General features: G+C 41.2%; 1 protein-coding gene across 3 annotated transcripts in view; it reads right to left on the minus strand.

The window, feature by feature from the left end:
- Positions 1-5,330: 5,330 nt before the first annotated feature.
- Positions 5,331-16,309, minus strand: part of chl1b (cell adhesion molecule L1-like b) — a 173,576-nt gene continuing 162,597 nt past the window's right edge. For all 3 annotated transcript variants that reach the window (XM_051922351.1, XM_028793721.2, XM_028793720.2), the window contains 4 exons: positions 14,357-14,536; positions 12,844-12,975; positions 11,479-11,551; positions 5,331-5,896 (listed from right to left, as the gene is read on the minus strand). In XM_051922351.1, coding sequence (XP_051778311.1) covers positions 5,692-5,896; positions 11,479-11,551; positions 12,844-12,975; positions 14,357-14,536 — 590 coding nt within the window. In that variant the 3' untranslated portion in view covers positions 5,331-5,691. The remainder of the gene's footprint in view (positions 5,897-11,478; positions 11,552-12,843; positions 12,976-14,356; positions 14,537-16,309) is intronic.

Consider the following 16,309-nt stretch of genomic DNA (forward strand, 5'->3'; position numbering starts at 1 on the left):
ACTTGGCAGTCCATGTCCCAGTGGGGGATTTTGCAGACATATTGCTGTTGGTATAAAGGAGCCCCAGTAGTGTTTCTTGACAAACTTCTGCTGAATAATTTGTTGGCTGAAAGTCCTCAGTGTTAGTGTGTCAAAGAGATGATGTGCAGTATTGTTCAAAATGGTGCTCAGTTTTGTTTTAATTCTCTCCTTTGCTACGATCTCCAGGGCGTCCGGAGTGTATCCCATAACTGAGCCTGCCCTTATAATTAGTTTGTTGATCCATTGGGCCTGCTTGAAGTGATGTTTCCAGCCTAGCACACAATAGCGTAACAAATCACACGAGCCATCACAGAGTTATAGAAGGATGTCACTACTCACATTAAAGTAATGCAGTCTTCTAAAGAAAAAGTCCAGTCCAATCTGTCATTAATGTGGACCCCCAAGTACTTGTAGGAATGGCCCACCTCTACATCCACTCCTTGAGTAGTGACTAAACATAGAGGCTCTTTAGTGCATCAAAAGTCAATAAGCAGTTCCTTGGTTTTGCTGATGTTAAATTTCAGACAATTCCTTCTCCACCTGACTCCACTCCTCTGTCTTATCCCCCTTATCAATACACTCCATAAGTGCAGAATCATCTGAGAATTTCTACAAGTGACATGACCGCGTATTATATTTATAGCCAGAGGTGTACAGAGTGAAGAGCAAATGAGATAGGGTGTTCCTTGTGATGCTCGGGTTGCTAATGTCCGTATCACAAACACTTAAGTCCTTGTCCAACACTTTATTAGCATTTCGCTGTGCCATTTTCCCACCAGAATACTAGGAGTGTAATATGAGCAAAAAGTGATGGCTGAGTGAGTGTGCAGGTGTCACCATGAGTGTGCCCTGTGATGAATCTGAGCTCCTTTAAGTATTAGAGCTGGCCTTGCACCCAAAACAGCTGGGTGCTCAAGCACCATATGACCATGAAAAAATAGGAACATAAGTTCAATTTTGATAAGAAATGGCCTTTCATCCAAACACAACTTGATAATTCCTATTCTTTGAACATTTTCAAAATGTTAAATTTTGAAGGTTCCAGAGCACTACTGTCTTCCATGCCACCTGGTAACTTCCCCCATGTATCCCTTGTTCTTTTCATGAAGAAAAACCTTCTAACATTTGTGCAAAATTTACCCTTAACAAGCTTCCAACTGTGTTCCTGTATTCTTGCAGAAGTCATTTTAAAGTCACAGTATCGATCCACTGGACTAATTCCCTTCATAAATGTGAACACTTCAATCATGTCACCTCAAAATCTCCATCTTTTATTCTGTATTATCACAGTATTCTCCTCTACTTACCCTTTACTTATTTTCTTCAAAAATACGTTTGCTCACCAGGTTCATTACCGTGGTGGTCTACTCTCCACCTTAAGATTAACATACACATATATAGATACAGTATACACATACACTCAGAACCTAACCACAAAAGTATGGCATGATTGACGTATACACAGCCTGTTGTTCTCTACCTAGTGCTTAACCCACACAAGTGCCATATGAATAACACATGCACAATCCATCATTCACTGGTACTCCTAGAAACTTACTTATCACAAACATGAATAACTTGCAATGTCTTAGATATATCTCAGATCTAAATATTACTTTAGGTCTCCAAGAATATATTCAAACATACAAAGGCTCAACATCCTTGACTATAGGCCATTTATCACCAAGATGTCTTACTTTAATGTTCTCTGCCAATAAACCTCACAGTTCAGATCATATGGCACTTCCTTACTGCTCCAGGTGTTCTAAATATTTACCTTATTACCTCAGTCACTCTAGACATAAAGACAGCATTTAGGAAGCTAAAAGCAACTTGGAGTTTATAAAAGAATAATAATGCCAGTAGAGGACAGTATAAAAGAAAATGTAAATAGCAAAGTCTGGATATCTCTATATATAATATCACTAAGCAGCCGACCTGGGCACGCAAGACAACCATGGGATACGCACGACATAGCCACGCCCGCCAACTCACAGAGCCCAACTCTAAGACCATGGGATACAACGACAACTCACAGAGCCACGCCCACCAACTCTAAGACCATGGGACAAGAACGCCTGCCCACCCGCCCGCCTAACTGTTACCAGCATTCACCGCAATGTACTGGAGTGTAAAAGTATCGCAGCTGCTAACTCACAAAATGTCCTTATTCCCCGGCCCACGTCTACCCTCGCATGGCGGGCAAGACGCAAGACAGAGCCACGGCCACCAACTCACAGAGCCCCACCCACCAACAATTCACTAAGCAGCCGTGCTTGCCGATGATTTCCACACGTGTTCAGTCTCTCCCTGTGCATTCCCTGTGCAGCAAATGAGCGAGCCAGAGAGAGAGAGAGAGAGCGAGCGACACACACAGGCACGCGAGAGAGACACACACATACAGGCGCGCGAGAGAGAGACACACACACACACAGGCGCACAAGAGAGAGAGACACACACACACAGGCACGCGAGAGAGAGACACACACACACACACAGGTGCACAAGAGAGAGACACACACACACACACAGGAGCGTGAGAGAGAGAGACACACACATACAGGCGCGCGAGAGAGATACACACACACACAGGCGCGCACAGAGAGAGACACACACATACAGGCGCGCGAGAGAGACACACACACACACAGGCGCACAAGAGAGAGAGACACACACATACAGGCGCGCGAGAGAGACACACACACACACAGGCGCGCAAGACCATGGCAGGCAAGACGCAAGACAGAGCCACACCCACCAACTCACAGAGCCCCGCCCACCAACAATTCACTAAGCAGCCGTGCGCGCCGATGATTTCCGCACGTGTTCAGTCTCTCCCTGTTCATTCCCTGTGCAGTGAACGAGCAAGCCAGAGAGAGAGAGAGAGCGAGCGACACACACAGGCGCATGAGAGAGACACACACACACACAGGCGCGAGAAAGAGAGACACACACACACACAGGCGTGTGAGAGAGAGGGGGATGGACGCATAAGGTAGGAAGGCAGTTAAAGAATGCACCGGGCTTGATTTTGTTTTCACTTCTGTTTACAGCGATCGGTTCGTAGTGTGCATTGTTGCAATGTTACTTTTCTTGGTGGTTTATTAAATTACGGATTTTTCAAATGTTCATTTTTTTTCCCTGTGCTTAAAACTCATTAAAAAAGTGTTTTTACCGAGCGGTTCGTAGTGCTATAGCGCAAACTCTTGCAGTGTTAAGTTTTCTCTGTTGTTCAAGGTTTTCTCAGTGTTATTCATTGTTTTTACATTTAGTTTACTATTACGCTGTGCATTCTATGGTATAATCTTCTATCTATGTATATATATAATTCACTAAGACCATGGCAAGCAAGACGCACGCAAGACAGAGTCTCTGTGATGGCACTAGACTGACTGTTACCAGCATTCACCACAATGTACTGGAGTGTAAAACAATCGCAGCTCCTACCTCACAAACTGTCCTTATTCCCCGGATATCCCTGACCCCATCAGATTCAAATTTGCCTTTTACTTTTACACGCAGACAATTTCCTGTTAGATTGGCCATTGCAATGACAATTAATAAGGCACAGGGACAAACTTTCAAACAGATATGCCTGTATCTGCCAAAACCAGTTTTCAGTTACGGACATTTGTATGTTGCTCTCTCCAGAGTTCCCTCTTTTCATTCACTCACAGTTGTATCCTCAAACCCACCCCATTTGGACAACTGTGTCTTTCAGGACATGTTCACCCATCAATAAATAATTATGTGGCGTATGCTACGCCACGGGTTGGCTAGTACTGTATATTTCCTTTAGACCAAGCTTACGAAAAAGTTAAAGATGTAAAAGGTGAATATCCCAGGGCAGTGTTGATTTAGCAATTGATATTGTTCATGAGACGCTTTAGCCGATATGAAAATCGGCACACGTCTCTCGCCCTCTACTGACATCACTCTGTCTTCTCCTCTCAGAAAAGCTATATTTATTTTAAAATTCCATGTGGGATTCTGGAACATGTGATGTTACACCCATTTGATTGGCTGGCTGTCAATAGATGTCCTCGCTCAGACTCTTTGATCTGTTTAAGTATGTCTGTTTGCCTTCCTTTGCCAAGGTGTAGTCTGATTTGTCAAATCCTTGTTGCAGGTGCCCGTCTATTCGCAGGTTATAAAGTAATCAATACATCCTGAGGTACCCTCTCCATTTCCTGGGATTCTGCTTGTTTACACAGATTTATTACTGGTACAATTCAGGAAAAGAAGATGCTTTGTTAACTGTCCTTGTAAAATTAAGTTCATTTTTGTTTGTGTGGGGAAAAAAAAAATGAAATCCATGACAATATAAATTTCTCCTCATAGCTTGCACTGCAAAATTCTTGATTCAGCCTGGCTGCTCACCTCTGGACTTTCTGTTGCTTGGGTATAACTTTTTTGCACAGTTTTTTGGATGAGCAGAATAGAGTGAGTTCAAAATGGAAAGGGAGATGGCTGGATCATACAGTGGCAATATGGTGGGGTAATGGTTACCACTGTTACCTCATAGCTAAAGAGTCTTGGGTGTGAAAACTGGCAGATCTTCGTCAAGGAGGAGTCTTATTCTCTGCATCACTTTTCTTTGGTTTCTCCACCATAACAGAGGCATGAAAGATAAACTTATTGATAACCTGGCCTGAAATGAGTGAGTCTGACCTACAAGTGGCTGGTGTCCCTGCTCAGCGTTGTTTCTCCATTTAGTGTCCTGCATTTACAGTACATTGAGATTCCTCCTTGTATGTCTCCTACAGACTGAGGACAACAGTATAATGCAAACAACAGATTAAAAAAGATAGAACAAACAATGAAAGCACTATAGACTATACGTTAACAATGATACCAGGTAATACTTGCAATTGTCAGAATGATTAGGATGTTAGGTGAGCACACAAAACAACTGGGATTGGCTTTTACACCCCGTGACCCTGAAACAGTGTCGGTCAAAGCTCATATGGAGCCCCTCAGTGTCCACAGTGTCTGCTGCTTGAGTTACACAAGCAACATGCGCCCCTCAACTTTCATATACGGCCCCCTAGTCGGCCGCCTACATCACCTAATGGATTGACTGCTCTGCTCAGATAAATAAATCCAGCAGGAGCTGAAAGACACGCATGTTCATTGTCATATGTTTTATAACGGAGTTCTGCAAGCACTGCAAACGTGTATCGCAATACAAACAAACTTCTTAAATTTAATAAAAACTCCAGTGAGTGTCCCCTGGTTTCCAGCCTGGACTGAATAAATGGATTAAAAAAATGAATGGATGATCAAATAAACATGTACAAACACACTGCTTTATTATTTTAAAATAACCTTTATTCATCTATAGTATATAGTGTTAACATAATTATAAAAAAGAAAATGTAATCTTACATCTTGGCACTACCCATATGACACAAAGCCAATTTCTTTTTATCTTTGTAAAATAAAGCAAGATTTCTTTTTTTAAATAGAACATGTACTTTTCATTATATTTAAGACATCAAAATACAAAATAAAACGACAGTATACATTTCAGAGCAATGCTAATTTAGGGTCATTTATTTTCAGCGATGTTTAAAATGGTAACATAATGTACAATCGGAAGAGCAGTCATTTTGTTTCATTCTCTGCTTGTCCATTTTATTCACCCGTCATTCAGCTGTCACAAACTGATTAATTTACACCTTTCGCTGATCCGTTTACCTCCGCTGGTCTCCTCTCCTTTTGTCCCGTGTACTCGCCAATGAAAGAGCCGTCCTCATTAAACTGGCTGTGCTCTTCATCACCATAATCTACAAGACTGTCTCCGCTTTCATCAGCTTTCATTTCTTCATCGAGTAATGGAGGGAACCCCTTCAGTGGGCTTTCTTCACATTCACTTTGGGGGAAAAATTGTTCACTGACAGTTTAAACAGTTTATATGTTGTATAATTACATACTGACACTGAAACAACATTGTTTTAAAAAATCCAGAAAATATCAATCAATATCTGCCAGTAAAGTTAACCGAAGGAGCCAGGCTTGAGAGCTGAGACCAAGAGGAAACTCTAAACTGTAGATTCATATACAGTAAGATTATAATACTATTTAAATACAGTGTAGAAGGAGAATGGGCATGAGACGGCGAACTATACATTACCCAGACAGGAAACCAGATCAGCGAGGAAAACATATTGGCTTCCGGACCGGAGAAATAAGTGTGTCCAGCCGACAGAAATTAACGGATGGACCAGCAATAGCTGGGAATCAGGAGTTATTCTAATCCCCCATATACTAAGTAGCAGTGGTCCACATATGGGAGCCCAGTCGGGACACCCATAGTGATGCTTGGGAATTGGAGTGCAGAAGTGCAGCCCAGTCATGGCCCCAATGTATCAATAGAGGGCGCTGTCAGGTGGAGGACCTCCCTACTTTTCTAATGGCCCGGAAGTGTTTCCTGGAGGATATGACTTGGCACCAGAAATACTTCTGGGTCCAGCATAAAAGGGAGCCGGCTGCCACACGTGGACAAGTCAGAGTTGGGAGGTAGCGGACAACACTAAGCGGAGGAGAAAAGGAGGAAGAATTGGTGATTTATTATATAACTAGTCATTTAGCCCGTTACAATAACGGGCGCTAAAACAGTAGTGCATAAACATTAGTAGGAACAGTCTATATTAAATGGCAAGGGACTTTGACCTCATTCTTTTTGTTGGTCGTATTTTTCTTTCTTTCAGCCTTTCTTTTGCTGATGTTTACTTGCTGAGCTGACCGTTCTTCGTGGGCTGCCACCATGTATTGTGTGTCTTTAATTTTCTGTGACAGTAATACTGTCTTGTACGGCTCTATTCAATAAGGGCGCGTAGATAATTTAGTTCAAATGGCTCTGGAATATGTGAAGAGCAACAAAGGTGCAGATCTTTATTTACGAATGCCTTTATTCGCTGCGTCTAATTGAGGTCACCCTTTTGAGGCTCGCCTTTTTGTGTGCGCCCTTATTGAAGGATGCCTGTGCGCGCCCTTATTGAAGGATACCGCCTTGTACGTCCGCTGGCTTGTATGTCCGTAATATACCTTTAATTTTCTCTGGCGGTAATACAGGCGTGCGCGTCGGTAATATGCCTTTAATCTCCTCTGACAGTAATACTGGCTTGTATGTGGCTGTAATATGCGTCACTGTATTGTGTACCTTTAATTTCCTCTCGCAGTAATACTGGTTTGTATTTCCGTAAAACGCCTCTAACTTTCTCTGACAATAATATCGCGCATAGCACCGTGCCCTGCGCATGCGCACTTCACCAGAAGAAACACACACACACGGACACCTGGACGCACATAGGGATTTTATATATATAGATTGTGGCACACTGCTGGAAAGAGGACGGTAAAAGGTGCTTTGTGGAATAAGTATCTGTTATTTTATTTATATAACGTGTGGTTGTATACTGTGTCTGTGGTTTGGGACTCTCTGGTGCACCCTTGTGGTCACAACAGTTAATCTAAAATTCCTTAAAATGTACAATTTGGAGTGTTTGGATTTTTAATATGGCATCACAATTTGATCATTTCTTTTAAGACAGGAGGCCTGTGTCATTTGTGGTTAATGTGGTAGTTTGATTGGCAGAGTAACATGGGAGATGACACTGTGATTAATGTCAATAAATTCACTTTTCCTGTGATTAATGAATATTTTAAGGTAGAAAATACTGAAGTGGCAAGCAGACACATCAAACTAAATGTGGACAGCACTGTGTACTTGCAGATGGAGTATTCGTATGGTCTTTTCCCATCTTGATATCTTGGTGGATGTGATGCCATATTTGAGTTGAGGGACTTTGCCTGAGTAGACAGAGCAGTGACAACGCACAGGAAGAAAGAGAAAGGGAGAAGTGTGATTGCTAGCGTGGTGGAGCATAAGAATCAGCTAACTTCAGTTATGACTCTGAACGTGTATTTGTCATTTTAGAGGGGTCCTCAGCGCTGTAAGAGTTTAAATACTGTAGGAGTTCAAAGGCAGCGGAGTAGCCTGCCTTAAAAAAAAAACAGTAAATAGATCTAAACAAATAAACAGACAAACTGTGTATTCTTTTTGTTGTTAGAGATTACAGTATGTTATTTTTACATAAGCAGGGTACAATCACACATATAAATAGCAGAACCTTTGAAAATGTGAACAATAAGGTGGTTGTACAATGCAGTGTTCATACTTTATCTGTCAGGCCTTAGCCAGGGTCCTTCCCCTGGCTGGGGTTCAAACTCATATGTGATGTCTCCTTTGTTCATTTTTGATTCTTTTAATGTTGATTGATTTTGTCTCTGTACACTCTTAAAAATACTGGCTCTTTAATGGCACTATATGGTTCTTTACTGGGTAGTGTGCTTCCTCATAGCTCTGTTGCTTGACAAAGCACCATTTCATTCTGGGATTGGTTCTTTGCATTTGAAGTTGGTTGGTTGTGCTTTAAAAAACGTCTTAATACCTAAAACAAATTCTTAATGTATGTCAGGTGACCTAGCAAGTCACTAACATGTTAAGAAAACCTAGACTTAGCTTGCTATTGTATATTCCGTGAGAGTCCTTTTAAAGTTATGACCCATTGGTACTTCAGAAATCTGTTACTATCTATTGACGGTTAATTACTGTACAGAGCCTTTTATGGATCTAAATAATTAAGGATCTTTCTGGAGTCTTCATGTGGGTGAGTCTTTTGGGAATTGCTCTGATGAACTGGCATCTTTATTTTTAAGAGTGTATACAAGCTTCCTGTCTTATGCTCCATGCAGGGCTGTCTTAACGTATGGGCACAATGGGCACTGGCCGGGGGCCGCAGGAGTATATGGGTCCATGATGTTTCTGATGCCTATGTATGTTACTGTTTTGCTATCAAAACAGGGGCCCCAGTGCACTACTTTGCCCAGGGGTCTATGATGCTGTTAAGACAGCCCTTGTTCCATGTGTTTTATGGGTGGTCCTTCAAGAGGCGGTGCCACCTGCCAATCACCTCCAGGAACTGCCCTCAGCTGTATAAATCTGGAGGGTTTCCCACAGTTCATTACAAACATGCTAGGGAGTCAGTGAGCTTTCTTGTGTTTGTCTTGAATTATTTAATTTATGAACCTTAGTGCTCTGTCAGCTGGCGCCCTGCCCGGGGTTTGTTTCCTGCCTTGCGCCCTGTGTTGGCTGGGATTGGCTCCAGAAGACCCCCGTGACCCTGTAGTTAGGATATAGCAGGTTGAATAATGAATGGATGGATAGTGCTCTGTTATTATTTTTTTAACCTCGTTCTGGATTTCTAGATTGGGATCTTGTTCGCCTGAATTGTCTTTTGTTTCAGGCAACTCCATTTTGCCTTTTGTGCTCTATGGAGATTCATTCTTGTTAAAAGCATTTGTGTGGAAATAAACCTGAATATTTTTATAAAGATTCTGTTGCCCTTATATCTAACCGGAGTTTGGCGGTATCCCCCCCTCTAGTTGGCATTTTTGGAAGTATTTTTGGTATTTATTGGGATTTATGTGCTTTGGGACTCCTAGTTCATAACATTATCATAGGTTGGTAAGTGAGGGTATTTTGGGAGCAAACAATAGGCATGTTTAAGCTTTCAAATCAAGTAAGTATATGATGGACTAATGTATTTGTCCAATACAAACATCACTGTAGGCAAGTCCTGTGCCTGTAACCTTGTGGATCACTTGACTCATGCTTGCCGACTACACTTTAGTATTTAGTATTTGTAAGTATTGCTTTCTATTTGGATTTTCTGTTTTTCAAATTATAACTTACCTTGTTTTCTTGGATCCTGCCTTCGGACTGTGCATTTGAGACTGGTTTGCTGTGGATTCCCTTTTTAGGCACATCCTTTTGCCTTTGTTGCTCTATTGAACTTTTTTGCCTAATTTTCTGTTTTTTTAATAAATCTTTGATTTATAAAGATCCTGTGTTGCCTTTTTGTTTACAATCTTTGGCCTGCCGGTTATTCTCTTTCTTATGGGGCTTTTTGATAGATTTCTGGATATTCTGAGTTGTTTAGCCAGTAGCAAGTATCTGGGGCCTGGCTGAGTTAAGGTGAGCCTCTTCTGGGCAGATTAATGAAGATCCTGGCCTGTTTCTTGACTTATTTTGAAGCCCTCACAACCATTCTATCTTAGTGAAATCTCAATTTCATGACAAGAGTGGGGTAGAAAATGTTCTAACATGCACTGTGAAAAATTATGCTTAAGAGAAAAAAAGGTATCCAATTTACTAGTGACAATACAAGTTAACCATTCAAAAATATTAATAGGCTGATTGTGGAAGTAATATTGTGGTATAGCAGATCCGTGGCTCTGAATGAATGGCTGTTTTATTAAATTATCTGTTGGCCGTGTCATTCTCCGTGGGTGCACTCGTGCAGCTGGGGAGAGTTGGTGAAGTAATTGGGGCGATACACATCTGCATGTGAGACTGCGGTCTTTCTCATTTACTTCATCGATTTCCTGCGGTGCATGATTGAGACGCTGTGCCCACGGAGCCATATAAGTACGGGCTGGCACAGGAAGAGAGAAGAGAGAAAAACAGAGAAAGGCACGTAGAGTGAGAGGGCAGCATTGGGGACAGAGAGAGAGAGAGAAAATGCAACGTGGTCAGTGGTCCTGCAATGGAGTGAAGGATCGGAGCTCTAGGGATGGATCGTCCCTACTGATTGTGCAGCGATCAATGTGGCATCCTCTTTAGGGATCCGAGGGACGACTGCATGAGCGAAGAAGGATGACGAGGGGACAACTGACCCCGAACGGTCTGGCAGACGCCGATGGAGGCAGCCAAGACGGGGTTGGGATGGAGAGGACCGCAGCTGCTGAAGTCTTAGCCAGCTGAGCGAGTGATGGGTGAACTGGGGAGACTAGGAAGGAGTTGTGCTTGGCTCGTTTGACCCAGTGACTGTTGGTTTTTATTTTTGTTTTTAGCCTTGTTTTTAATGACCAGGTTTTTCAGTGTTTTAAGGATTATTTAATTATTTATTGGAAGCACTGCCCTTTTGGGCACAAACTGCTTTGAATTATTTATTGTTTAATAAAGGCACTTAGACACTAAGCACCATCCCATTGCCTGGAGTGTTTTGTCCCCATCTGCCATGCTCATCTGGTTACGTTATTGACGGTGTCGGGTTCAAGAGGTTCCTAAACATGGAATAGGGAGCATGGAGCTGGACCTGCACCATCTCAGATATGCAAAAACAAATCTTTAAAACTCAGCAATACTACAGAGTGGAGAAACAAAATGCCAAAATGAGTGGCAATGGAACACAACTAACCATTCTTCTACATTCAAATGTCCTTTTTCTCTTTGAAGATGATTTTTTAAAATACTTTTCAATTATACATCAACAGTCATATCTAATCTGACAGTCCTACTCTGTATTGTAAAATTTATATATACATTTTAGAAGATCACTACATTTTTAAAACATCATTTAATTTCCCAAAACTCCAACAAATCCTTACCTGTAGTCACAAAACATGTCCTCATTTATTTGTCTGGATTCTTTATCTGGATTCAAATCTTCTTTTTCTTTAACTAAAAAAAAATGGAAAAAAGACATATATATACAGTAGCTGTAGGTAGCATATTGTCTACAGTTAGTTCTTGTTCTGCCAATCCGAAGTTAGATGAAAACAAGATATTAGCAAAGGACCAGGAAATGGACCCGACTGAATCATAGTCAATAAATGTGCAGAGACCACAGCTGAACTTGAAGCTAAACTGAACACCAATTCCAGAATGTGAATCAAAGCCAAAGTCAAAATGTGAATAGAAAGATTCTGTAACTGTTAGGCATACTAGAACACACATACTTATTTTCTTTGACAATACCTTTTCAACAGAAATAGTAGATTTATTTACTTCGGCAACGACAAACTGTGAATGTAAGTTATAATCATTTTTCTGTCATCAAATAAGAGAACTCTTTCTTGGTATAACAGAATAACGGGACACTCGACTGAGGACACCTTTGGCAGCACCTTTGTGGACATTTGTGGCTCTGCAGTGAATTTGGAGCACAATGCTCTGTACACGTCTCCATGTTTGTATTCTTTCATACAGACTAGTACTTGTGTTTCTGTTCTTCTGAAGCAAATCAACGACATGAAGCAGAGGGTTCTGGGCTATTTTGAATAAATATCTGTTGTACAAAACAGACCTGGCTGTTTATATTAAAGCATCTTATACTGTCGGTCAAGTAAGCTGAAAGCAATGGATTTACACTTAACACATAATTACATTCCCTCTGCATGTGACAGTATACTCTGACTGCAATAATGCGTCATCTACTCCATTACATATTTTTTCCAGCCAGATTAAATAAAAGGAGCCAATAACAGGACTGGGCAGTCAAGGATCTGAGGTGGAGAAGCATCCATGACACTAAGGGTGAAATGAAGTTATACAGTTGGCATTAAGCACTTAGATGAATATGGAGAAGCAAATGGGCATGTGGAAAAACTTGAAAAGAAGATGAATGAATGAATGAAAACAGCAGCCACCTCCTCAAGGAGGCATAAGCAAAAGAACAGGAAACGAAAGCCCCCCCCCATAGAAGGTGTCATCAAAGCAGGTTATTTGGAGTCCAAAGACAAAGAGAAACACGAGCAAAAGTGATAATCAAGGCACTGATAAAACATCTTAAGCAGTCAAGAAATCCATTTTATTGAGTTTATAAAGTGTAAATGGATCTAATAGCCAATAGAGGATGTCATCCATTTAAGTTTCCTGCCTTACACGACTACGAGTCATTTGCACAAAAATAAGCCTTTCATAAAAAGTCCTTTATAAGATGTTAGTGCAAATGAAGAAGTGATCATTCTTACCAGAATACTTCCCTCCTTTGTTCCGTTGTATGAAGCAGGCGATGAGCATAATAAGAGTAAGAAGAGCCATTGCACACATGAGTCCTATGAACCACCCTTGATTGGAAACACCTCCATACATGCCTGCATACGCTAACAGATACAAAAGATCAAAATTAGGAAATAAGCAGGGCAATATGACACACGTTTTAAATGAGATGTGAACTTATAAATGAAGTAGTCCGTACTCCATCCAAACATTTGTGATTCTGCTGAATTCAATTTAAAGTCGCATATCTTTGGGAGGTGGAAGGAAAGCAGGAGTACCCAGAGAAAAATTCACGCTGGCATGGGGAGAGCGTAACTAATGGCTGTGTGCATACTGAGGTGTATATTGGTTTACACAGGGTCAGTATTGTCGCAAGTACAGAGTACAGTGGAATTCTTACTTGCACGTGCTCGTCAATATGCAACACGAAATCAGTGAATATTAATAACAGTCCAACCTGGCATTTTAGTTTGGATAACACAGATTAGTTAACTGCATATTCCTTTATGAAATGCTTTTAACTTGGAGAGGTAAGCATGTATGTCCATGTCTGGTACATCCATTCTATGCTTGAGCTACCGCTTGGTGTGTGTTATTCACGTTGTATCTTGCTTCATGCCTCAATGTGTATATTGTCACACACGTGCGAGTAGGAGGCAACTAAAGGGCTTAAGCAATGGTAATACCACGTCCGACCAGGGGGTGGCGGGTTGCACTGTCTGTCTTTCTCAGTTCCCTGCAGACCTTTCCCAAGAAATCCTTCCAGGTTCCGGTGCCTCCGAAGACCGCACTTCCGTTTCCTGGGCCCTTAGATGACATCACTTCCAATACAGGAATCAGTTCTGTTTTGGACTCAGTCTTGTGAATAACTCTGTTATTTTTAAAGCCTTTTGCAGTCAGGGATATTATACAGGTGGCTGCCCCAAACCTTTTCACGATGTCTGGTTTGTGTTTATATCACAATATACATGTACGGTGAGCTCTGTATGAGCGAATGCATTTTGCGTGTGTGCATTGAAGTGAACGTCAGCGTGTATAAATTCATTTGAATTAAATCAGCTTGGCTGCTGCTGGCAATGAGCACAGCTCACAAGCGTCAGCTTGTAGTCAGTAGTCATTCCGCCACATTTAGAAGATTTTCCCAAAATAACTCCACTGATGTCTCTGCGGTATATGACTCTAAAATCAGCACACTTTGAGGGCCAGGGGCTTGATAAGTCTAAATGTAGTGAACAGAAACACAGTGTATATGGTGCAGAAATAAACAAAATAAACATCTATGACAAATATAAATAAGCTGACAAACAGCACTGGACATGTCATGGTTTTGAAAACTCAGTGCATTGTAGTACCAGAAGTCTATTGTCTAGGATTCTAATATTAGCACATACTGCTAAAAAATCTGTTAAAATATCAGCCATGAAGAGTGGCATGCTGCATATAAAATGAACTGGCATGGCAAAGCTGACCCGTATTGTATCTTACCTCCATCCATGATGGTAATTCCCTCTTCTGTGACTGTTTTTCCACACTCTGATTTCGTACAGGCACTTAAATAGAACTTGTACCTACTGCTGACTTCTAAATCTTGGACTTTCCATTTGGTTATTGAAGGTTTTGAGATGTTGACGACTTGCAGACTGCCAAGTTCATCTGTGTTATTAACTGCAACAAGGAAGAAGGAGAAGTTTAGCCTAAGGTTTTTATGAAAGCTGCCATCTGATCGTATTGTGTCCTAGAAAGAAACGCTGCTTGATGTGTATGAGCAAAAGACATCGTGAGAGCTGTCTGCTGAAGTGAAAGCAAACTGTGGGGATAGAATGCAGGGGTCTGAAAATGACAGAGCAAGAAGTTGTGCCTATAACAGGATAAGCTGACTGCTTGAGAATGGTCTAGCTGCAACTTACAACACCTATGACATCAATCACGTAATGCCCACAACATCAGTCACAAAACACACTTTGACTCAGACAACCCTCCTACAACCCTAATCTTAACCATAGTGTAACGGGCTCCTAATGCTAATCATAGTCTAATATGATGGGTGTTACGTGACTGACGCTGAGAGCGTTTCGTGATGTTGGGGCATTACATGACTGACCTCAAAAGTTCTGCGGTCTGTAATTACACTCTGCTGGACTGCTTTGACAGAAAGAGGAAATTCTGATGCATCATTCAGCACTGTCTGGATTTCATTTTCCTCACCCATTCTTAAGCCTCTTCTGCTCTTTCCTTCAATCGTTTATTATTTTCCTCTGCTTTTCATTATGAGGGCTGCACCACCACTTCTCATTATCTGCTCAGATGTCCTGCCATTTATGACACTCACCTGAGTCCATATAGAAGAAACTGCAGCAGCCACAGTCCAGCTCTGAAGCTTTGGCCGAGCCACTCTTTGCATTGATCTCAGAGAATTCAAATTTCATTTTGAAATGTGCATTGGGGCAAATCTTATCCTGGGTCTTGCTTTGAAAATACTGTAGGTTTTCGTAAGTGTTTTGGCTTAGGGTTTGTAGCTCTTCATTTTTGTCTTTGTTAATTTAGTTTGGATTTTTGTGCTTCCTCTCTTGCTCTTTCTTAATTCTCCAATTATTACCAGTAGTAGTTCTTATTAATTAAAAATATTTCTTGAATGTTTTCTGGAGTTTATTAATAATTAAAGACTGGGTAATTACTTGGTTTCATATGCTGAGCTTTTCTTAGTGGTTGAAGTTTAAGGCTATGCAAATACTACTACATTTTAATTTAAAAGGTTTTTAATTAAAACAATTTCTGCCCGCACTAGCATTTTCACATCGTTAAGGAAAGTATCTCCATTCACATTAAAATGCCCAAAAATACCTATGATGTAGACATTCGCCTGCATTGGGCCAACGTGCATTGGTGGAAAAATCTATGAAGGAATAAGAGTGCCGTTGATCACAGGATTTACTGTAATGTGAAACTGAAGTGACCAGTACATTATTTGACTTAGTGCATACTGTATGTGCAGCACTCAAACTGTACAAAATGGAATTTAGAGGAATATGGGTAAGAAACACGACAAGTGCCACGGAAAGCAAATCCTCTATGTCCACTTTGTTAGGAGACTGTGTTCCTTTAATGTGGGAAGTGAAATCCTTCACATGTTCTATAACTCTCTGATGGCCAGTGTGGTGTGCTGGGCTGGTGACATCACTTCAAGAGAGTTCCACTGAATCGAAAAGCTAATTATAAGGGCAGGATCAATTATGGGACACACTCTGGACCCCCTGGAGGTCACGGTGAAGAAGAGAACTAAAACAAAACTGAGTGCCATTATGAACGATACTGTACATCCACTCATTGACACACCAACACTGAGGACTTTCAGGCAACAAATTAGCAGAAGTGTGGCAAGAAAAGCTATGGGGGATTCATTTATACCAACAGCAATACGTCTGCATAATGCCTCACTGG

This window comes from Erpetoichthys calabaricus, chromosome 2 (genome assembly GCF_900747795.2).
Source record: "Erpetoichthys calabaricus chromosome 2, fErpCal1.3, whole genome shotgun sequence".
Classification (NCBI taxonomy): domain Eukaryota; kingdom Metazoa; phylum Chordata; class Cladistia; order Polypteriformes; family Polypteridae; genus Erpetoichthys; species Erpetoichthys calabaricus.